Source organism: Anolis carolinensis, chromosome 3 (genome assembly GCF_035594765.1).
Source record: "Anolis carolinensis isolate JA03-04 chromosome 3, rAnoCar3.1.pri, whole genome shotgun sequence".
Taxonomy (NCBI): Eukaryota; Metazoa; Chordata; class Lepidosauria; order Squamata; family Dactyloidae; genus Anolis; species Anolis carolinensis.
In genome coordinates, this window is record NC_085843.1 from 74,974,821 (window position 1) to 75,000,203 (window position 25,383).

General features: G+C 38.3%; 1 protein-coding gene across 1 annotated transcript in view; it reads left to right on the plus strand.

Annotated features, from left to right (window-relative positions):
- The window catches only part of hunk (hormonally up-regulated Neu-associated kinase), a 70,572-nt gene that overhangs the window by 23,908 nt on the left and 21,281 nt on the right, over positions 1-25,383 (plus strand). The window contains exons 2-5 of the mRNA XM_003219039.4: positions 10,559-10,851; positions 16,625-16,680; positions 20,460-20,595; positions 22,251-22,378. Coding sequence (XP_003219087.1) covers positions 10,559-10,851; positions 16,625-16,680; positions 20,460-20,595; positions 22,251-22,378 — 613 coding nt within the window. The remainder of the gene's footprint in view (positions 1-10,558; positions 10,852-16,624; positions 16,681-20,459; positions 20,596-22,250; positions 22,379-25,383) is intronic.

Here is a 25,383-nt window from a genome sequence, read left to right on the forward strand (position 1 = left end):
AGAGTAATTGGTTTTTAAATACTGTTACCTAAATAAACTTATCAGGATCTCTAGAATTACTTATTTACTGATGTAATTCATTTATATACAGTTTCCTTTTCCTGACATTAGCTTCAAAGTAGCCGACCTCATAAATTAGAAATGCGAAACATAAAAGAAACTCTACTCATCAGAAGATTTAAAATGTAGCATATGAAAACCTGTGATCTGTTTCAACATAAGACAAGTCATTACAGTTTGGTAATAGGAATCATGTAACCCTGGTGGTGAAGTGTGTTAAAGCACTGAGCTGCTGAACTTGCAGACCGAAAGGTCCCAGGTTCAAACCCTGGGAGAGGTGTGAGCGGCTGCTGTTAGCTCCAGCTCCTGCCAACCTAGCAGTTCGAAAACATGCCAATGTGAGTAGATCAATAGGTACCCCTCTGGCAGGAAGGTAACGACGCTCCATGCAGTCATGCCGGCCACATGACTTTGGAGGTGTCTACGGACAACTCTTCATCTTAGAAATGGAGATGAGCACCAACCCCCAGAGTAAGACATGACTGGACTTAACGTCAGGGGAAAACCTTTACCTTTTACTTTAACAAGCAAATGTGGCTTGTTGTGCTGTACTTATTGATATATCTTGTCTCATCATCTATTAATAGCATAAGAGTTCTGTTCCTTTCATGTGGCAACCTTAAGTTTGGATTCTTTTATAAAATTTAATTCTCTGTGATCTTATGCTCATTGGATAGTCGGGATAAAATGGATTTTATTTTAAATTTCTCTGAACTTGCTCTATACTTCTTACATCAGTTAGTTCCAGAATTTCATCATGTTTTCAATTTAAAATTATACTAGGGAGCAATTACAGACTGTGGTACCCAGACAAAACCATGTTTTGGGTGGATAGATCAGATATGGGATTAATACTCTGGAGGATCCTTGACTGATGAAATTATGGCCATTAGACTGTCACCTACCTAGGTTAAAAAAATGAGGGAGGGGTTTTGGAAGGTGGCCTTGTTGCTTATAAAAAACCACGTTTGTATGCAAATAGTGAACATATATTCATCTTCTGCCTGCTAATTGTGGATTAGTATTAATGTGCACATCTAGGCTAGATGAGGTTAAAACAATTCACTCTCTTCCATAATGGGAGGTGCATTTGCAGATAGCCGTTAGAATGAGTATGGTACATCTATATCTGCTTTTAAATGTCTTGTCTTCATACAGCACAAAGGGAGTGGATATTTACATGCTTCCAACCCTAAGTCTCCTGGGTCGCTTCTCCAACTGATTCTCTGGGTTTTCCCCTAGTTCCATTACTTGTGATGCTGTCCAAAAATATTTGCTGGTCTGGCAAGAAACACAAGCCAGAGATATGAATAAGATTAAATTTTGACTAGGATTACTTGGAGAACCCATCAATCAATGGAATTTAGTGATTCCATGGTTCCATATTCTTTAGTTGTCCCAGTTGGACAGTGACAGTCCCAATTAATTTTCTTTCATCCCACTTTTCGGCTCCCTATAAAATGTTCCAATTTTTCTCTCCTCCCACTTTTTTTCTTAATTACTGCAAAAGAAATTCAAAGTGCAAAAGTTATTTGAACACAAGTAACTCATTGCAGGAGAAAAGAAAGGAGGAGACAGAATCTTGTCCTTTCCTGCAGTCTTAAAGACAACTGCTACAGCTTTTCCTAGCTTGTATGTTCTTCCCCATAAATACCTTTTGGCATGTTAACAACACTAATGTTGCTTGGCTATATATGCCCCAGTTTTCATTTTTGAAATGTCAGGGAGTATGCAATAGTGAACCCATAAAGGTGCTGAACTTGCATCAGTTACACCAATCATCACTGCTGTCAACTTCCTTGGAGACATGGAGAATGCATCTTGTGCCCCAGTCCTCACTTTGCTGGAGTAAGTCATAGTGGCACTGGAAGAGGCCCTTCTCTTGCTCCCGCCACCATTGCATGCTCGGTTGGTGGGGACGAGGGAGTGGGCCTTTTCAGTACTTACCCCAGGATCTGGAACTCCCTCCCGGGGGAGATCAGGCAGGCACCCACCCTTACTTCCTTTTTTTTTAAAAGCAGCTTGAAAACTTGGCTTTTTTGCTGCGTATTTGAATAACTGTGTCCCTATGTCCAAATAGATCAATACACCTTCTTTCACACAGGTCCCTTTTCTCATAACAAATTGCCCGTCCGACTCCCACTCCTTCGGTCCAGGAATGTTTGCACTTTGTCCTTTGACCCAAAGCACTGTAGAACTATATCATTGCACCTTAGTGGCCCCGCCATGCCATCCCCTCCACCAACCTGGCGGCCCATTTTATTTTATTCTAACTGATTTTATTTTTAACTGATTTATATGTTAATTGACTTTTTATGATTTACTGTATTGTTTTGGTTAAGGTAACTGTTTTGTATAACTGCTGATTTTACTGTGTTTGTATTGCAATGTGTTTTAACTGATTTATTGTTTTGTATTTTGGGCTTCTGACCCGTGTAGCCGCCCCGAGTCCCCGCCGGGAGATGGTGGCGGGGTAGAAAAATAAAGTTACTTACTTACTACTTACTATATTTCTGCAGTTGGGATAAACTGGCATCCTGTTATCATTTTTCTTTGAACTTTTCACAGAGGAAAATTAACATATTAACTGGCAAATATCACTGGGGGCATGGGTGTAAAAAACTTGCCAGCTACCTCTTTACTCATTCTGATTAAAATACATTTTAATATAAAGAATCAGACTTATCATATAAAGAGAAGTCCTTCCTCTCTTCTCCCTTCTCTCTCTCTCTCTCTCTCTCTCTCTCTCTCCCTCCCCCCCCCCCCCTCTCTCTCTCTCGCTCACTCATGCACACCTACACAGTAGGAAATAGGTTTGTGCATAAAGCTTTGGCTCTCTATTCAACTGTACTGCTTTCAGTGGAGTTGACATTCCCCCTTTTTTGAAGCCCCATTTCAACTCAATATTGGGAGCCAGTATTTTGTTTCCCACCAGCGGGCTAGTTTACCCATGCCATGACTTGAATTATTTATTGTAAGGAAAATCAGAGTTAGTATAAGGAACCAGAAGGAGGAGGAAATGCAAGCCCAATGTTCACAACAAACTGGATTGAAGAAAAACATCCCAAATAAAATAAGCTGTCCGTCAGGATTGTCTTTTTCCCACCCACCTGAACCTTGCTGAGAATAGTGCAAAATAATAAATTAGCTTTTTGCATTTTCTAGTGTGTCATACTTCATAGTGCAAAAGTGCTACTTTTAAATCTACTCTTGAATATAGATAAAAGTATATAAGCAAATACCAGCTGATGGCAGTGGGCAAATGATGGTAATATAATAGGACTTTACATGTGGAAGTTGTGTCCATTCCCATTAGAATAGAGATGTTGAACTGAACATCCAAAGAATCTAGAGAATTGTCTAGGTGCCATTTTAGTATCTGAGAGGAGAAGAACTCACACATTAAGCTAAGCTGATAGGTTTTCATGCATTTAGCATTACTGTTAGTTTTAATCATCTTCAATTTTGATCAAAGTTGTAATTATATAATTTTTAAAATAAGCTTTGATCCAAAGTAATGTTGGCACTATTCAAAGAAGACAGTGTACTTCTTTGGTTTTTGGGTGCTGAAGTTTTGTTGATGCTGGAAGATTTTGAGCTTTCCTTCCTGCTTAGCAAATATTCCATATTAGTTTTACATAAGAACACAGCTAGGTTTGTTTCATCTGATGTCCTTGAAGTAGAAGACCGTTATCTTCTATGATTTTATCTGGTTTTACTGATCACATTTTTAATCCTTGAAATATGGGAATGGAAGAAAATAAAGGAAGAGTGGGGGAAACCAATATATGTAATAGTTAATATAGAAAGAATGTATTATATTTAGGCTTACCTCCATGATTATCCATGTATTGGGTATTTGGCAGTAGACTTCTAGGTCTTCATGCAAGCATTGTTCAGCCAAATAATTCAAAACACTAATACCATGTCTTGGCTTGTTTGGAAGGTAGTCACCGTAGTTTCCCATCAGGACACCATGGAGAGTGATAAATAACTGTAATTCCTAGAATATTTGCTTGGTTGAAGGCAGAAGCAAGTACATGAACCAATGGAGACAAGAGGTACTGAAGAAAGCTTCAAAGTATCTTTCTTAGACCCTTTCCACACAGCTGTATAAAATCCACATTGGGACTGGATTATATAGCAATGTGGACTCAGATAATCCAATTCAAAGCAAATATTGTGGATTATCTGCCTTGATATTCTGGGTTATATGACTGTGTGGAAGGGCTCTTAGATTATCCACTTCATTCAGCATTTATTTTTGCATTTTCATTATTCTGTTTTCTCAATCCAAAGGAGCTCACAAATTCAAATTCATTATACTCAGCTAACTGAGTTAATTCATTATACATAATTCAGTTGAAATGAGGAGAAATCATAACTGAATAGTAGAAAACATGTCTCGCATACTGGAGGTCCCAAATGTGATCCCTGACATCTCTAGTGAAACGGATTAATGAGCAATTAACTCAGGGACTGCCTGTACTTCTCTTGCTGGAATATTAGATCTGTGGGACTTTTCTCCTCCAACTCATTAATTTCTATAGTAATTATCCTCTGTGGGAGCATCTCATTGTAGAATTAATGCAATTTGACACAGCTTTAACTGCCATGATGCAATGCTATGGAGTCATGGAAGTTGTAGTTTTACTTGGTCTTTAGCCTTCTCTGCCAAAGAGTACTGGTGACTCACCAAACGATAAATCCCAGGATTCCATAGCATTGAACCATAGCAGTTGAAGTATCAGACTGTATTCTAAGTGTAGGTGCACCTTCTGTGTTCTTTAGTCACACTAGTCTATTGGGAATTGCTTGTGACTGAACTGAAATTTGTGGTACATATACATAGACCATATTTGTCATTTTTTAAAACAAGAAGCCTTTCATATGGAACATTTAATCTGCACTTTTCTTAAAAACAGTTTTAATTGTTAAGGTGTCTCCACTTGTCACATACAACAAAGCTTACTAATTTACTGAATAAGCTAGTTGGGGCTGTGTACAAATGTGTCAATGTTTACTTAACCCTGCTAGCTGTTTTTCTACTTGCAGTCTCCCACCCAAACTGCTTCCACATTCCATGGGGTTCAAGATGAGTGTATACAAGGATACTAACATATTTGAAATCCCACTGGGGGGGTGTGAAGATGCTGGGTGGGTGTAGCATGTAGTTTACATCCTAGTAGTGTTTAGCAATAACAATGCCGCCCTATACATGTCTGTTTAGAAACAGAACCCATTCACTTCAGTATGTAGGATTGCAATCCAAATCATTCTGTTAATTGAAGTGAAGATGACTTACTTTGGTGTATGGGAGATATATGATTCAGAGAGCACCTCAAACAACAGATTTTTGTTTCTTCCTATGCCATTAAATCATGGGAAATATCCATGTACTCTTTCTGTTTCCTCCTGCAAGTAATATTTCCTTTTCTGCAAAAAACCCCACTCCTTTCAATATGCATGCATTAATTTCCCTTCAGCAGACTAATCCTTAAAGATGGCTTGTTTAAATGCATCATACTCATCTAAGTTATTGTTCGAGCTTCATAAAGACCAATTTCTTCCTTGAGACAGTGATAAGGAGATCAAAGATTTGAGGGTCTCACTAGAAATGAAGACCAGCACAAGACCCCAGAAGGAGGTTTGCTCAACACCTGGCGAGCTTGCAAGAAGCAAATAAAGATTTCCCTATTCCCCAATAAAAGGCTCACTAAGTTTGAAGCAAAGGCCACCGAGTTTATTCTGGTCCAGCTGGAAGAAGAACCGGCATACCATCATATTGGATTTTATACTTTTGCATTTTGATACCTTAAGAGTTCATAGGAAGGCACAAAAGGACATTTCAGATCACGTTGCCCATGTTCATTGGGATGTTCCTGAATTATATCTGGCTGCTGTACAATGGATTGTTGCTGGATCTTTGAATGTGATTAAAGGTAGGGTTGGAAGGACAGATATCTGTATCTGGGTATCTATCCTTCCCATCCCTCTCATCACATATCTCTGCTTCATCCTTCTTGGACCAAAGTGATCATGCATTTCCTGTTCTCCCACTTCTGAGCTTAGTGCTGTTATTAGCATCACGTTTCAACTGTCAAATAGCATGGTGTATTTTTGCCCCAATACATTACATTGTGTGGGACAAAAAAAAGTGCAAAATAGAACAGATTTGTTGAAAGAGGCTATATCCTAGATGTTTTTTCTCTGTGGAGATAATGTACATGGCAGATGGTTGATACGTGGGGGTGTGGTTTTAAAAGGTAAAAATGTCGTGAAATATCATCCATGTAACTACCTGTGTGAATCCTGTAACATAAGGTTATTCTGTGGAATTAAAGTATGTCATCTATTAAGATGAGGGCTAAAGATGTGATTAGAACTGCCACCATCATGCTTTTAAATGGGCACTTTGTGGCTTAGTTGGTTGTGTGAAACCATCATTGCTTCATGTTCAACAAGTGCATAAAACAAATGTTCTTTTTTTTTTTGTTGTTGCCTGGTTGATCTTACTTCAGCACAGTGATATGTATCTTATAGCCATTTGTTAGTGTACTGATGCACTCAGATGCTGTACAATTCCACCGCAGCTGCCTTGTGTGCACTGCTTGACCTTTTTGTTATCAAGTGAAAGTAATCTTGCTCCATTTTACAGGCCTTGTCAAATAGCCAGCCATCCTCTACTCCTTAATTCCCCAGGCAGCTTTTCATTCTGAGCCAACAGAGGTCAATCACACATTCAGAGGCAGAGCAAACCGAGCGTACTAGGCATTCAAGTGGCCACTGACTCTTATATGCGTAACTCATCTACTCTTTCTGCATTATCCCAGAGGTTGATTCCAAGAGCCACTTTATGTATTGAATTAATTTTCTGGAAAGGAACATTCAAGTCAGAGGAATGTAATTGTTAGAACAAGAGGAAAGCTAACGCCATTCCAAAAGCCCTATAACTTCACAAGGGGATAGATACATTTTAGGATAATTTAAATTCTGCAGTGCAATAACAACTGTACCTAAAGATTTTATACTAGAACAAATATCATTCAAAGAGTTTCAGTGATTGAAGAGCAGAGAAGTATAAGAATGAACAATAAGATGTCATGGGCATAAAATACTTCAAAATGCATTTATACTTGCTCTACATACTTTCATGCACAATGTTGTTAAACTGTTTCTTCCTGTTATTGCTAGAGAAGATCTAATAACCGCAGCCACAAACTCAGGCTGTTGTAGTAATGTCCATCTCTTGCAGTCAAGCAAACACCTTTTTGATACCTCTTTAGTAACAGTTATTCACAGTCTTAAAAGTGTTATTCACAGGTTATTGTAGTTAAATCTATGATGCATTGTTATTCCTAGGAGCAAACACTATGATTGCTGTTGCTTTAAAAAAGCACGTACATGTACCCATGTACATAATACTCAGGGACTCACAATGTATCAGTACTGATAAATGAATAGGCAGATTTTGCTGTTCACACTTAATGTTTGTTTTGCACAGATTCTGAATCAAGTTATCTTTTGGAGACTGCAGTTCCCAGAAATCTTCTCCCAGAATGGCTACTGCCCAAGTTGGCTGAGAGATTCAGGGCAGCATAGTTTGGCCAGGGTGTGTAAACCAGATTGTGAATTGGGGTTGTGCAGCTGAGATGCATACTGGTAGTGAGGCTTGCTGCCTACATTAGAAGGAAATGCTGCCTGTTTCTGTCATTTTGTAGAAATAGTGAGTGCTACCAATGGTCCCATCTCTTCTGACCTTGGTTGGTTGGAAATGCAGAAAAATGTGGCTCCATATTGACCAGCGTAATATTTATTTATTCATTTCAGTGATAGCCCACCTTTCTCCCAATATAGGATCCAAGGCATAATACATCAGTATCGCTTTAGTTGCCCATAATGTGAAAACCTGTCCTTACAGTACACTTCAGATAGTCAATTATCCCTCTGCACAAGCCTATCCAAGATAAGAAAATGATGCCAAAGTGCTAAGTACCTCACAAAATGGCTCTGTCAAAACCTTTCTTACAGTTTTGTGTTGCCATAGGAGATGCTAATATGGCCATCTGCCTCCATCTCACACTCAGCTTGAAAGAAAGTGGACCCCTATCCTTTATTTGATTGCATGTGGATCTCTTGTCTGTCAGCCTCTAGCTGCCTCCTCTCGATATCCACCTGCAAATGGTTTTTCCTTTGTCTTCCACCAACTCAAAATATGATATGAACAATACTCTTAATAAACCATCCACGATTTTACCCCCATAGGTTTCTTGTCATGAAAAGCTTTAATCAAGCCCTCCTTATACATATATATCTCTATGCTCTGGCTTCAAACCAGTGGACAAGAAGCTTTTAGAATGAAGCTCAGCAATAGTAAGTTGACACTGAAATAATTAGCAATGAGCAAATAGACTTCATTTGCAAGTTGAAATGGTTCCCTTTATCATAGGATTCTGATGAAATATGGAGCAGAAGCAAAGGATGTTTTAGTGTATTTGCATTTATTTTGAAACGTTTAGCTGTTCATCTGTCAAATGTGTGACAAATTTTGTCATCATAAGCAACACCAAGAAGAGTGGATGACCTAGGAATCTTCTTTCCTGTCTGTAAATACAAATTACGAGTAATTAAACAATGAGAAGAAAGAGATAGAAGACAATATAAAATCAAAGAATATTTATTAGATATCCTCATTATGATTAATCACATCAAGTTTCAGACAATTAGACCTTTCACAAATGAGGAAACATTAAATATTCTTCTTAAATAACATCCATTGTTGCTTTTAAAGTTTTTATACACAGCCAAATTTGGCATCAGCCTCCTCCAAATCAGAATGCGTCTTGAAAGCTTGATATTCTGGATTCATGTCTAGAGATACTAATGGGCTGGAAGAAGACTGATAAAGAGATTCCAAGTACTCCTAGATCGGAGTATTCCTGACAAGGAGAAAGTTGGAGTCTAGAATATGTTTCAATCTGGTTTTGGTTAAAGTGCTTGTTGTTATTATTGTGTGTCTTCAAGTCATTTTTAACTAAGATCCTATAATAGTTTTTCTTGGCAAGATTTGTTTTTAGGATGTTTGCCTTTGCTTTCCTCTGAGGCTGAGATAGTGTGAGTTGTCCAAGGTCACCGAATGGGTTTCCATAGTTGAGCACAATTTGAACTCTTGTCTCCAGGATTGTAGTCCAACACTCAAACCTCTATACCAGGGGTCCTCAAACTTTTAAAGCAGAGGGCCAGTCCACAGACTGTTGAGGGGCCAAATTATCTTTTGGGGGAAAAAAACGAACAAATTCCTATGCACACTGCACATGTCTTATTTGTAATGCAAAACAACAACAACAACGAAAGAACAATACAATATTTAAAAATGAAAACAATTTTAACCAACATAAACCTATCAGGATTTCAATGGGAAGTGTGGGTCTGCTTCTGACCAATGAGATAGTCAAGTTAATTAGGATTGTTGTTGTTGTGCGCCTTCAAGTCATTTCAGACTGGGCGAGCCTAGGTCTAAAATTACTTATTTATTCATTTACTACATTTATTTATTACATTTATATCCCACCCTTCTCACCCTGAAGGAGACTCAGAGCAGCTGTACGTACATACAATATATTATATTATTAGCATAGCACAATATTAGCATTATATATTACTATATTGAACCATACCACTATACTGTAATATTATATGTAATATATAACATATAATTAGTATTATTATATGGTATTATTATTAGTATTATATTGTATAACGTGATAATATTATTATCAATATAATATGTCTATAAAAATGTAAAGGTTTCCCCTGACGTTAAGTCCAGTCGTGACCGACTCTGGGGGTTGGTGCTCATTTCCATTTCTAAGCCGAAGAGCCTGTGTTGTCCATAGACACCTCCAAGGTCATGTGGCCAGCATGACTGCATGGAGCGCTGTTACCTTCCCACCAGAGCAGTACCTATTGATCTACTCACATTTGCATGTTTTCGAGCTGCTTGGTTGGCAGGAGCTGGGGCTAACAGCGGGCGCTCACTCTGCTCCCGGGATTTGAAGCTGGGACCTTTTGGTCCACAAGTTCAGCAGCTCAGCGCCTTAACACACTGTGCCACCAGTGTGTTAAATATATTATTAATATGTTATATTATTAAAACTGATATAACAATATAATATTATAAAACTGAGGGCGGGGGCAGGTAAATGACCTTGAAGGGCCGCATCCGGCCCCCGGGCCTTAGTTTGGGGACCCCTGCTCTATACCATGCTGGTTCTCATTAGAGTACTACTCCCCATGCATTCAACATTTGGGAACATTTCTGGCCTCAGCCTGGCAACTGTATGTTCAGGTTGTGGTTCTAGGCATATGCCTTTGCCAATGAATGTATGGATTACAGCATATCTTTTCTTGACAATGTGTGCCTTGTGTGTTTTGTTTTAAGCAGATTGGCCAATTGTTTAAAATGTTGTGACAATGGCATGCTTTTCATTCTTATCAGGTGGCAGTGAAGGTTATTGACAAGAAGAGAGCCAAAAAGGACACCTATGTCACCAAGAACCTGAGACGGGAGGGTCAGATCCAACAAATGATCCGACACCCTCACATTGCTCAGCTGCTGGATATCTTGGAGACAGAAAACAGTTACTACCTTGTCATGGAGCTATGCCCAGGAGGCAACCTGATGCACAAAATCTATGAGAAAAAGAGATTGGAGGAGCATGAAGCACGCAAATATATCTGGCAGCTGATTCTCGCTGTTGAGCATCTACATCGTGCAGGGGTGGTCCACAGGTAAACTAATATTACAATTCTTCCTCACCATTTCTTGTCTTGTGCAAAGGTGCTGAAAGCAGAGCTTGAAAAAGTAAGATTTGACCTACCTTAAAAAACATGAACACAGCGAGTTCTGTTAGATAATAAGCAATATTTATATCCTACTTTTTCTCTCCACAAAGGAGACTAAAACCGGCTTACAAATAAATAGAGAATCTCCAGGTCCTCCACAATGACTCCTTGATCAGTTTCTAGTGGAAGTTGATCATAGTGTCATACTGAAGGACTTTGAGATTCCCAGAGAGGACATTTTAGTCATATCTGTGAATAATCAGATTCACCAAAGTCAAATCCTCAAATGTGGAGAGACAACTGTAAACAGACAAACCGACAGATAATTACCAGTGACTTCGTTTGCTTATGTATGACTATATTTGATATACTGTTAAAATTATGTTAATTGGGGAAAATTATATTCCATTCCCTGCCCGCTACCATTGCTTTTCAAAGTTTAAGATGGTATACTTTTTCATATACGTATCCAATTAATTCAAATTAGCTGGATGCTAAACCTATGTTTCAGAAAACCACAATTCATTTTTGCTTTAAGTACAATTGGCAATGGAGTTATTTTAAAACTTCTCTAAAAATAACAGCACTCACACTACATCTGTGATCCGTACGTGTTCAACTTGTTTGTTCATGATACACAAAGCGGAATACTTAGAGCTCTGATGTGGGCTGGAGTTGCGAGCGACTGCATCCTTTCAGAGCATGTTCTTATGATCGCTGAGCTTATTCAACGAGAGGTGTATGTGTGGGCACAGTGCACTCAAATCGTTGGCTGGAATATTGCTTCCTAACAACAAGGACAAAATCAGAGTTATTAGGAGAAATGCAATTATTTGTCCTTGAATGGTAAATTAGGTAGATCGTTATAGTGAGAGGAGGGGGTGATAAACTCCGTTGCCTAATCAGCATGTATTGTGTTAGCAAATACTTAGAGCAATTATGAATAGTAAGTTTGGCAAATCTTTAGTCATGATTTCAGTGTGATGAGAAAATGTTTCTGGGTCATGAAAATGCAAAATGCTCTGAACTCAAACAGAAGGCATCTCCCAAAGGAAGTGGTTGACTGGGAGAAGCAGAGAGCTGTACTTCAAATGAGAATCTTTCCCAAGTTCTGCATCTGTTGAAATTATTGAGAACATCGCCCTCCCTACAATAGTGCCAATTATCTTAAAGCAAAATGTCATTGGCTTCATAAACTATATTGGCTGTGTAGAACCATCAAAGGCTGCTTGGTATCCCATAATTCTTGTGGATGAGAGGCAGGCAAAAAAAAAATCTGCATTTCAAAGTACCAATAATTGATGCACTTTGGTGCATTGATGCATTGCAAAATTAATAGAGTTTAACATCACTTTAACTGCCATGACTCAGTGCTATGAAATCATGGAGCTGCAGTTTTATAAGGTCTTTAGCCTTCTCTGTGCAAGAGTGCTGGTGTCTCAGCAAACTACAAATCACATTACAGTTAAATTGTGTCCCTCATAAGTAGGAAACTTTCATTGTGTCCCCCCTCATAAATAGGAAACTACAATCTGTGCTCAATTACCTGGAATTAAGTCTCATTGAATTCCCCCAACTCACCACCTCATCACACTGGGGGTTTTGGAGTCTTTGCTCCTCTTCGGGGATGGGGCCTGTCGAGTACCACCACATGACTACTGCCTCATTGATCGCCAACAACAGGCGGTAAGACGTCTTTTGAGTAGCTCCAATGGAGCTATCCACATTTTTCGCCCTTCCCACCTTCTGATGGGGGCAGAGACAGGGCACCGGTACGCATGGTCCTGATGCCCCCATGTGATGTGGGAGGGTGAGTGGGTCACTGCAAGGTACCTTGTGCGCCTTCGGGATGGGAGCAGCTGGGGTTCTTTTGATCAGTAGTTTCATTTTATATCGTGAAGGCTGCCATTTATCTACAGTACATTTATGTTGTTCCCACAACCTCAAGGAAAACTTGTCTGAGTTTTATCCCTTGACTCGATTAAGTTTATCCAGTAGCAGTATCAATCTGTATAGAATATAATCCATATCCTTAATTGCCACAAATACCTGTTGTGACATAAATATTTCTGATACCAATCTTAGTTTGGTTAGATTAATGCAGGGGTTCTCAAACTTCTTCAGACACTGAGCCCTTTTTGAAGCAAAGGTTTCTCATGGACCCCAGTAAAATTTTATATATTATATATACTGTTTGACACATTGTGTTTTAAAATTTGATGTACTGACCAGGCCAGTGGCAATTGGATGGAGAGTATTTGTGTGAACTAATTGAAAGAAACATGAACAAATTCCTACGCACACTGCATATATCTCATTTGTACTGCAAAAAAAAAGGAAAGAAAGAAATAACAATTCATTATTTAAAAAACAGAAAAAAGTTTTAACCAATATAAATTTAACAGTATTTCTGTGGAAGATCCTAGGGGCCAACCCCCTTTTTCCATGCAGGAAAAGTACAAAGCACTCCCTAAGTGGTGGGAGGGAAATAAGGTTTTTGAAGCAAGGAAGACATGGGGGAAAGGATTGGGGAGGTGAGAAAAAAGGCATTTAAAGTGAGGGAGGCAGGGGGAAAGGCTCTGGGAAGTGAGGAAAGTGAAGGGGAAAGGCTTTTGGTGGCAAAGGAGGTGAGGAAAAAAGTGGCCAGGGAGGTGGGGAGAGCAGGGGGAGTTAGAAAGAGGAGGGAAAGCTTTGTGGGGAGGAGGGAACCACAGAGCCCCTCAGTATGCTTCATGACACCCAAAGGGCTCCGTGGAGTATGCCTTGAGAACTGCTGAATTTATTTTTTTATTATTTTGAGACTACCTATTGCTGCTAGCATATGTCTGGTTGATTTTTGAAGCCGCAGAAGAACTAGGCTCAAATCTGAATTCACTAACAATTGTTGTCGCTTTCTGTGACAGAACAAAACAATCTCAAATGGCAATATATAGTGAAGTGTTCTTTTTTAGAAGGTATTTACACCGCCCTTCATGCTGTCAAAAACAAGATGATTATTAAGCTTCCTAAGGGAGTAAGAACAACAAAAGACAATGAAGCAAAAATCTTAGTACTTACAATAGCATCCCACAGGAAATTCTCAACAACCCTTTTAAAGTAATTTTAACTAAATTCAATCCTATTCAGTGCAATTACTGTCAGGCTGTCAAAGAAAGGAATTTAATGTACTAGTAGCAGAGACAGCTTCCTGTGTATCTGTTATTTCCACTTTTTCTTTCATTGTGGAACTAGACATGTATCACCTTCTTGAACTTTGATATTAAGATCACTAGCAGCAGTGTTTGGGAGATGGGGAAGGTATACGATGCGTTTCTATATTTTGCTAGCTCTCATTGTTCTCAGCTGTGGGAGATCAAAGTTTAAATGCTCCTCAGCCCTGGAGTCACTAAGTGGCCTTGGATAACCCGCTGTTTTTTAGCTATTGTTCCTTAACTGCAAATAGCATGGGGGGTTACTTGCACATCACCTCTTGCAGTGTGGCTGTCTTAAAACAGCCTTCCTTATCCCATGTTTTCTTCAGTAAGACCTCAGGTGGTGACAAATTAACCAAAGAAATCACCAGTCTGGATATTGGATCTGGCCTTTACATATAGATATATATTTCCTGGTTTCCTGTATAGTAGGACTTCTAATCAAGATGGCTTGCCCCAGATGAATGGATGCATCCCTGATGCTTCTTGGGAAGTTTATTGTTCTTGTGGACAAGTGGCAAAGCCCTGGTTGAACTCTAGACAGGAGAAATGGACAAAGTTGTGGACATGATCGCCCCTAAGTGCTCTTTCCTATGGAGTGGATCTAGGTGAACCTAACAGTTTACTAGGAAGCTGATGAGACAAGTAGGATATTAGAAGAGAAGATAATGATGCTGGAGAAAATAGCAGCTTTGGTTGAGCAGTTTTTATCAGGATTATAGTTGGATTTTTGTGCAGGACTTCAGGACAAGGAGTTAAATTTCCCATCCAATCTCTTTGTGATTCCATTGGTGTGCCACCACACACCAGTGCTATTTGTATTTTTAAAGAAAAAAGGATGTGACAATAAATTGATATTAGTATTTACTGTGCAAGTCTTTTTTTTTCTTTAAAAAATGCAAATAGCATTGGTGTGTGGTGGCTGCAGTGGGAAGTATTGGAATCACAAAGAGATGGGATGGGAAATTTAACTCCTTGTCCTGAAGTCCTGCACAACAATAAATGCCACATCTAATTGGGACTATAGTTATCCTTCTACCTACATAAATAGCAATGTTGTTGTTGTTTATTCGTTCAGTCACTTCCGATTCTTCATGACTCTTCATCCACGCCAGAGCTCCCTGTCGGCCATCGGCACCCCCAGCTCCTTCAAGGTCAAACCAGTCATTTCAAGGATACCATCCATCCATCTTGCCCTTGTTCGGCCTCTCTTCCTTTTTCCTTCCATTTTCCCCAGTATCATTATCTTCTCCAAGCTTTCCTGGCATCTCATGATGTGGCCAAAGTACTTCACCTTTGCCTCTAATATCCTTCTCTCAAATACCAAAGTAGCTTGAGACTATTTTGGCAGCACCCCACCCCTCCAGAATTTAACATTAATAGATCCTCAGATGTGCTGTTATAAGGATGGAAGAGATAAAGATTGTAAAGTATTTTGAACATTACTGTGGTGATTGACTGAATGAAACAATCACAAAACATTGGAAAGACTCTAATATAGTTATTTGGGCACATTTTATATTACAGCTTGATCTCTTGAAGCTTTCAGACTACTAACATAAAAAACAAGTAGACTCATCTAATGCAATATTTATGACAGAGCTCTGCAGTGCTGAGAAATGCTTCCGTTTGAAATGTAAAACTAGCTTTTGGTCCATCGAGCTGCCTTCAGAATCTGTTTTATCTGTACAAGATTACAGATATACCAAGCTTTACTTAAAGTCAGTGACTTTAAAGCCACTGTCTTCCATTCACACTTGGGCAGACGATTTATTACCTTCCAAATGATATGGAGCTACAGTTTCGATCTGTCCTATCCAGCATAACCATTGATAAAGCCTGCTGCATATTCTAGTTCAGCTAGATCTGGAGGACCATATTTATCCCAATCCTGAGTTATATCATGTGATGTATCAATATGGAATTTTTTAAAAAATGAAAATTGCCCTCTTAATATGTTTTCCTACAGTGCAAAATAGTATCATTGCAGCATGCAGCCATAGTTCTCTTAGTCAGTTCCCATGAATTTCCATCATCTTGTATAGGAGACTAACTGTAGATTGTGACCCAAATCATATATTTCTCTTCCTCCTTATCTATGTACTTACTTGTTTTGATATTACCACCATATTCCTTATTTATTTTCTTTATTAGTTTGTCACATTTATATCTTACAAAAGCAAATAATATTGTGTATAAAATTACTTTTTCAGGTAATGTGAATAACATGTATATGAATAGTAAATAAATGTTGTGTTTAGACTTGGGTCCTATCATTATGTATGTATATGCAAATACAGGTAATCCAAATTCTGAAATCCCAAACACTTCTGTTCCCAAGCATTTCAGATAAGAAACACTATTAGTGTATCAGAATATGAAAATCAGAGCAGCAATCTGATACAAATGCAAAATGGCAGTAATTAATAATACTCGAAATAATGAAAATTAATGAAATATCAAAAGCATAATTGTGCCTATACTAATATGCATTTATTATCATCATTATCTATGTTTATATGTTTCAGAGATTTGAAGATAGAAAATCTCTTGCTGGATGAAGATAACAATATCAAACTTATTGGTATGAAACGCCGATAAAATTGTTAATGCCTTCTATTTTTTTCTGTGATAACACTGGCCAGCACACATTTTGGTGCCTCAAATGTTAGCCCTATTTCTGAGTATATTTGACCTGCTGATTCCAAAAATGGAACTAGTTCCCCCTATCAGGTCTAGTTTTTGAAATACATAACATATATGATATACCAGGCCTCATCTGCTCACCCATAAAAATAATGATAACCATATCTAAGAAACTAGAACTAATGTGGCCTATCCAGTGCAATTTTCTGGATTGGTGCTCCAGATTAACCCAGTAACAAACCTAAAAACAAAGACTATTTGGGTTGGGCTATGTATAAGAAAGATTCTGGATTCCCACGGTACTCAATGTAACAAAATATAAAGTTTCTTAATGGAGTAATGTGGTAAATGTCTACATGCGTGGAGAATCTTCAAATGAATACTGATAAGCAGTGCTTGATCCTGAACCTATCACTTGGAAGTTAGTCAACATGTCCTAAATAGGTTTTCCTTCCTTACAAGACCAGGGTGTGCCCTTAAGCTGCTTCAGCTTATAGTGACCCTGATGCAAGCCCATCACGGTGTTTTTCTTGGCAACATTAATTTAGAGGGGTCTTCCCTTGCCTTCCTTTGAGGCTACGAGAGTATGACTTACCCCAAGATCACATCCAGACAGGGCCCAAAATGTGCAAGCTCTCGTGTAAATTAATTCAAGACAAAGCAGGAAAACCCTGATTCATCCCAAATTGATTAGATTGCCTGTTAGATCCAGGTCTTCCTGAAAGGCTCAGTTCTAATGGTCTATGAGCCCTGTGGAGACAGACTATTAGGTAGTCATGGGACAACCCGGAGACCAGTCCCCACACCCATCTCACACCCTTTTTTTCTGTGAGGACAGTGTCTGGAAGCACCCTCAATGGGGATTTGATCTCAGTCCATCATAACTGCCAATAGAAGTAACATCTGAAACAAAAATTATGTAGGGCTGTGATTTTAACATTGTCACATTTCTTTTCCTGTGCGATTTTTAATATCTTTGCCTGGTGACCCTTGCATGATGTATCTTATTTGGTCCAATAAATATATCCTAGTTCAACACTCAAACCATGACATTACACTGGCTCTCAAGACTAGGATAATTAGCCATTTTCACAAGGGATGCTAATGTTATCTTTAAAAGTATTCAAGAGGAGAATGCAGTATGTAACATGAAAAATGACCATTACTTAATTTGACTGATAGCCTCTAGAAGTATAATTGTCATTTAAGCCATCCTGAGCCTTCCTGTTTTGCTATAGCAGTGAGCTGGTATATTCTTTAAAATGTGTCTTCTCTGTGGCCATTTTTGCATTGATAAATGTGATGCCTGGCTTTCTCTGTAGAAACAGGGCATCTTAAGGAATGGGAAAATGCCAATATTTCAACCTGTAGAACATCAACACAAAGGAAAATACAATAAATCAGAAGAGTATCTTGGGAGCTTAGCCATTCATGTCACTCTTTTGTTGTACGAAGTGTTCATGATTTAAGGGGAAGAAGAATAGACCCCCTACTTTAGAGTCTTGCATTGTCCTTGGCTTTTTCATGCTGTGTGGGGTGGAGAGCTTTAATTCCAAGTGTTGGCTTCTCCCAGTGCTACTGGCACTTGCGGCTCCCTCAAAATGCCTCATGCTGTACACTCAGCATACTCATCTGCAAAATTAGAGTGACAGTTAGGCTGTGGAGACATCTCTATAATTTGTCAATGGCCCCTTGATTGTATGCGCTGTCTTTAATCTCCCTCTGCATCCAACTCCTGCAGACACTATAGATTAGTCATCTTCTTTCACTATCTGTTTATAATTCCCATTAATGCTAGTTGTGGGCATTGAAAGGCAAATACTTCCCTTACAAGAACATCTGCTTATGTATTTAATTCTGTGCCTACACATTTTTAACAGCAGTGAGCCTGGTTTTGCAGACAAAGCCAGATGACTGTTACTTCAAGGCTTCATCGCCTCAAATGTGACAAAAAGTTGTTGAAAATTAAGACAGAAAATTAAGACAGAAAATTAATGAATGAGACAAAGGTTTAGATGGGACTGCACACAGTCTGCTTAAATTGTATCGGTCATTTGAAGGATTATGGGCTTGGTGAATTGGGATAAGTAATATCAGATTTTATCTTTGTTTACTTTGATTTTGGGCTTTATCACAATACACTGTTATAGCACTATTTTCCACTTTTAACATCTATGGATATGTAATATGAAATACCAGAATTTGCAGTTTAGTCAAAGGCATTTTGAATTCTCAGCCAGAGAGTATTTGGGCCTCTCTAAGCTATAAACCTCAGATTTGCGCAGATGTTGCCATAGCCGTTGAAGTGGAATAATAGTGCTATAACTGCGTAATGCCATAAGAGATTAAACTACACAATACATCAGATGTATTTCATCTAGTTCCAACAGATTTTATCAATCATTAAAAAAGAAGAATACATGGATGTTATCTGGATCAGGCCCACTCCCTGTGAGTAAGGGATGGTCAACATTCACCTAACTAGTTAAAAAACCAAATTCAACTCCATCCCTGTCTTTGGCAGGGAACAAAAAAAGCAAAATGATGAGCTCTGCTTAAGAAAGCCTCACACAGTACAGAGATAGCACACTTTGCTGTTACTAATATAGCTGATATTTTATTGCTATTTATGCTCAGTTCCCAAATGGCCACAAACAGGAACATTTACTTACTTATTTATTTATTTATTTTATATACCACTATTCTCCCCCAGGGCCACCCAATAGCTTCAGCCTGCATTGATATCCCAGTTCATCATAACTGGTAATTGAAGTAACATCTGAGACAAAAATGATGTAGGGCTGTGATTTTAACCGTGTCACTTTTCTTCTCCTGTGTGGTTTTTAACATCTTTGCCTGGTGACCATTGCATGATGTATCTTATGCTTTTTATTTGGCCCAATAAATATATCACTGTTCTGTGGATTTTGCTGCATGGCTAACATGACTATCACTTAACATTTTAGGAAAAATATGTCTGCCTAAACAAAGATTGCACTAGAATTAGCATTGCATAAACCTAAATTCACACGCACAATCATTCATATTAGGCTCAATTTAAGAGTCCTGCCAAGCTTATCTGGACAGAAGCCTCTTCCTGCCTTTTCCAGTCATATCCGATATGAAAAAAGAGCCGTTGTCTGCTCTCCAGGGAAGCATGATGCTTTGTACTTGGCAGGATGGCAGAAGCTTGACACAGAAAGTGAGAACAAATTTATAAGGAGTGCCATCAGACACCATTTCATATATTCAAGAAATTTGTGCCTCAAAAGAGATGGAAAAAATAAAGTTCCATATCTAACTGGATTGGGTTTAAATCCGGGCACATTTTTATATACATCAATTTAGATATACTATATGAACTCATACAGTAATCTTTCTTCCTAGAGATTATTTAAATTGCTTGTCCTATTTACACTTCCACCTTGTTTATCTTATTTATTTAAGAAACATTTAATACTGATGTTTCATTTTAAATAACTACAGTATGGGCGTACAATAAAAAGATTAAATAAATATAGCAAGATCTGTATGTGACTATAAATTTTAAAATATCCAGGTGGAGTTTTTGTTTGTTTTACATAAAAGCTCAACTAAACTCAACAGAAGTTTTAAGTAGACAGATCAAACCATGCTGATGGCAGCAAAGGACACATTTTAGAAGGGTCTTTTCTCAAGTGCCGTATTTAAAGATCTATTTATTTCATTTTTTCACAGATTTTGGCTTGAGCAACTGTGCGAGTATCTTGGGATATACTGATCCATTCAGCACACAGTGCGGCAGTCCAGCCTACGCAGCACCTGAGCTTCTTGCAAGAAAAAAATATGGTCCCAAAATAGATGTTTGGTCCATGTGAGTTACTATTATTGAAAACCTATGTGTTTGTTTGCTTTTGCACGTTCTTTTCTTGACCTTTATGTAAGCAGCTGTACAAAGTTTTAACTGAAGACACTAATAAAGAAGAAAATGGATTTCTGTGCTAGCATGTACCTTGTAAACACTAAGTGATGCAGTCCATTCTCTGAAGTGTTTTCATTCTAGTCCAGGGTGGGCAACCGTGAAAGGCTGTGGAGCCACATTAGCTCCACAGGAGACTTTTGAGAACCACACATCTCATCCTGCACCATGTTTGTAATGTTTGCCCCCAAACACCCATTAGGGGATATGGAGGCCACACATTCCCCAGCCCTAGCCTAGTGTATATCATTTACTTTGGCCATCAAGGGGACTCTTTATTTGAAATCATAGGTTGAGATATGCCCATACTCACCCTTCCCAATCTCATATAATAAGGCACAAGTAAAGTTGAGCCAGGGTCCACTGTATCAACATCTTTTTGATTATCATTGATAATGATACTACCTGCCACCTCTTCAAGATGCTTATTGCAGTCTGAACATAGGTGTTGGCTGAGGGTGGGGGATTCCCAGCAAATTTGTTTTATATACATATATATTATCCTTGTTAAATGATGAGTATTTTCGTGGGTGTAGCTACTGAGGGAGGTATCATCAAATTGTGTACATAGCTTTGGGCATTTCCATGCAAAATGAGATCTAATCATCAGTTCATTCCCTTCAATCTTTTAATATAAAGAAAGAGTGAGAGGTGTTTGAAATCTTACACAATGAAATATGACTCTTTGTATGAAAAATTGACTTAAGCAGACTATCGAAAGTCTTATACAGATGATAGACATTTTAAAAATGTAATAAACGATCTGTTGTTAATACTGAGATAATTTTTAGTAGATAATTTGATGAGAGGAATCAAGGGAGATTTTTCAGAGACATCCTTGCATGGCACCTGCACTGAAACTATACCATATTGTTGGTTGCAGAGTGGACTTTCTTTCCTCTCATTAGGCCCTAAACCACACTAGGGAAACAAGATGTCAGTTGGCCTCACACAAGTTCAGATGTCCTAGATGTGATCTCTGGAGGACGCTAGTTATCAAACTGCTGATTGTCTATCCTAGCTCTCAATAGTTGTATCTCAATTCCTTTGTCCACTTTCTGCCATTTCCCTACAAATATGAGCTGTTAGAGTTCAGGACTCTGTCACTGCTGGCCCTTGAATAGCTGCAGAGTAGGATTGCACTTTAGTTACTTTGGAGGGGGGGCTCCCAGAATTAAACTGTACTCTAAAACTCTTTTTTAAATGAATGCTTTTATGTTTATCAAGTGGAAGAATCCTGATGCATCCCTATAATTTTTAAAGAATGATTAAAAACTGGCAAAATGCTTCGCTATTTATTGGGACAACACTCATGCAGTAGTAGTTCTGTGATTATTTGCATAGGCCAACATAGAAATCTTTCAAGTATTTGGATAATACAAAAGCACCAGTTTTAGCTTTATATTTTCTAATGTGTTCTTCAATTGATAGAAATCAGCTGGTACATCTGATGTGTTCCTTTGCATGTCTTGATTCATTTTTTCTTTTTCTTTTTTAGTTTAACTAGTTATGTGTTGTAACTGTTTTTCCCCCTTACTCTTCTTTTACAGTGGTGTGAATATGTATGCAATGCTGACTGGGACACTGCCATTTACTGTGGAGCCATTCAGTTTGAGAGCATTGTATCAAAAAATGGTAGACAAAGAAATGAATCCTTTCCCTACTCAGCTATCCACAGGTAAATAATGCTGTTAATTAAGTAAAACACAACCATTAAGCCCCACAAACCATCACAACGTTTGCTCTGCATCTGAACTTTTGTTTCTTTTGGGCAAACGTCTAATGACTTTGTGGATTGAATACATTCAGCCTGTAATAGCCTCATTCATAAAAGTGTGTCATGTTTTAATTTGAAGTTACCAGAAGAATTCAGAACTCTCTGCACATCTGATTTGCTCAGAAGTAAATCCGAATGATCTTAGTGACATTTACTTCTGGGTACATTTGCAGTCAAGATACTTGAAAAGTCACTTGACCCAGCTGACTGCAGCAATGAATTATTACCCTCCAAAAAAAAGTTTTTCTTCTTCTTTGCCTAAGCCCCGAGGAAACCTTCCTCCTTTTGCTTTCACACATTTGTAGCAGTAATAAATCAAATGTCTGTTAGGTGTTATTAAATCCTTTCTTCTTAAACATAAATCACTGTCTTTGTGAGCTAGAATAACTCAAAGCTTCTCTCTTAGAACCTGACATTGTTTCATCTTGCTCATTAGTTATGTGAATGAGGCAATATAGCCTAAGTCCAGTTGTTAGTCCTAGTTAGAGCAAGCCCATTGAGTCAACTGCTGAATGGTAAGTCATAACTCATGAAAATGGCATTGTTTCAGAGGGCTTACTTTAGTAACAATTGGACATGCCCATTTTCCTCCATTCTTTGCTTAGTTTCAATAGAAGATTAACAAAGGTGATAATGAGACTGCTTCTAAAAGAAACCATAAAATTTGCTTGATTTGTCTTGTTTGGTATAGCAAACCCACCACCAAAAAGAATTGAGATCAATAGGACAGAAGCAGTTGGTTTCCACAAGTGTGTGAAATGCAGATTGTTTTGCAGGTATTTACATCCTGTAGAGTTGACATAGTTTCTGCTCATTTGATATGATGATGGTACCGTGCTAAAGATGTGTCTTCTGCATTTTCCAAAGACAGAGAATTAATGGTGCAGACCTAAAGATGCCAGCCTTTGTGCCATGTTACATAATTTTATGTATCAAGACTTGATTTAAAGCAACATATTCAGTGGCTGCACATTCAGTGACTCTTCAGACAGTAATTTAAGATGATATTTCTTTTTCTCTCTTTAGCCTTGCATCACTAGGCAATAGAAGTACTACTCCAAGTACTTCTCAGCGGGGTGCTGCATTCAATAATAGTTTAAATCAAGGGTGAAAACCTTTTATTTGTTTGATTCTCTGAGGACAGCAGTACTTTACTGAACTTAACTTAATCGGTGATGTGCCCTATAGAAGTCATATTCTGGTGCACGCATATGAGCGTGATCACTGAGAAACAATTATTTCCATACATAGCAATTTTTAAAATTATATATCAAACCAGGAGCCTTTATACATGCATGTAGCCCATAAAAACATTTTGGTTGCACAAAATATCCAGGAAACATTATTTGATTTATTGCCTAACTGGTAATTTTATCTGGAAAGAACTGCAGTTTTCAATTGACTTGAAATTCCGAAACTATAGTGCCATGCTTATCTACTTAAAAACAGATCTCATTGTGTCCAGTACAACGTACTCCATGCTAAGAGAGTATAGGATTGCAACCACAGACCTCCTCTTCTAATACAGCTTTCCACAAAGTCTTTTAGGAAATATAAGGCACTCTGTAACTGATTTTAGATGGGCAAGATTTCAAAATTGTGGAACTTGGCTGTAACCTCAGATTAATTTGTGGTTTCTCTTTTTCATGACTGCTGAGTTTCAAATGTGTTTCATCTGCAACAGGAAAATGAAGTAAAAGTTAGTGGGATGCTTTCAGAAGGGTTGGTTGTATAGCGTGCTAGAGTTTCAATGCGTATCAATCTTAAACCTCTGCTCTCCTCAGTTTGAAATTGTTTAATGTGAAGAATTATATTCAGGATACATATGCTACAGATTAATTGCTGTAGTATAGTTAGGTGTATCCCAGCGAACACCTCTGAGTAATGGCATTTCAATATTGTGTGAGTGTATGATCCATTAATTTATTTCCATGGAGAACTGAATGAAGTGTTGGCATTTATAAGGCTTGAACAGTGTGTGTGTATGTGTGTGTGTGTGTAAAACAAATAGTCCTGAAATAGTCATTATTTAGCAAATGTGGTAGAAGAGGGAGAGGTCTTAAGAAAGTAGCTTACATTTATTCTTTGACTGTCAATGAGAGAATTAACTCACATCATAATGGCATAGTATGCAGAGTAGACAGAAATTATGCTGTGCTTTATGTTTAAGTATACTAGAGGCATAGGTGGGAATTTTCAGCACTCTTTCCCCAGCTTTTGAGCTGATTTGCAGGAGGCAGTATCCAAATACAGAAGTCTTAGTATTTCCTGGGTTAGAACATCTAACCTCAATTAAGTTTGTACCACTTCCTCTAGCCTGCAATTTCTATCCTTGCTTCCCAGGTAGATCAAGGATAACTGTACTCCTAACCAAAATAAATGGTGAAGTTTTCTGGTTACTGGAGTCTGAAAACATTTGGTGGGTAATAATATCCACTCCTGTTGTACATTATTTGGCAGGTCACTTAACTTATAAAGACTAAATTATCTGAGGGAAGGTTTTTGAGATATCTTCCATTTGGCAGACAGTGAGGAAAGCTAACGGGAAGAAAATCAACTCATTGGAAATGTGCAGAAAAGGAGTTTTGTGAGTAGCACGGACCTCTAAAACTCTTAAAGGAATGGATCCTAGAGCAAATCAAGCTGGACCTCTCAGTAGAAGCCAAGATAGATGACTGAGGTGAGGCTGGCATATCATGAGACAACATGACTTCTTGGAAAAGATAATAATGCTCAGTAAAGTGGAAGCCATTAGATAAAGTGGAAGACTGCACTACAAGAGATCTATTCAATGAAGGAAGCTATTTACAGCTTGCAAGACCAAAGCAGAGCCATTGATGCCCAGGGTTCTTCTACTCTTCCTTGATAGGGTTACTGTAATTCAAAGTCAATTTGATAGCCAACCA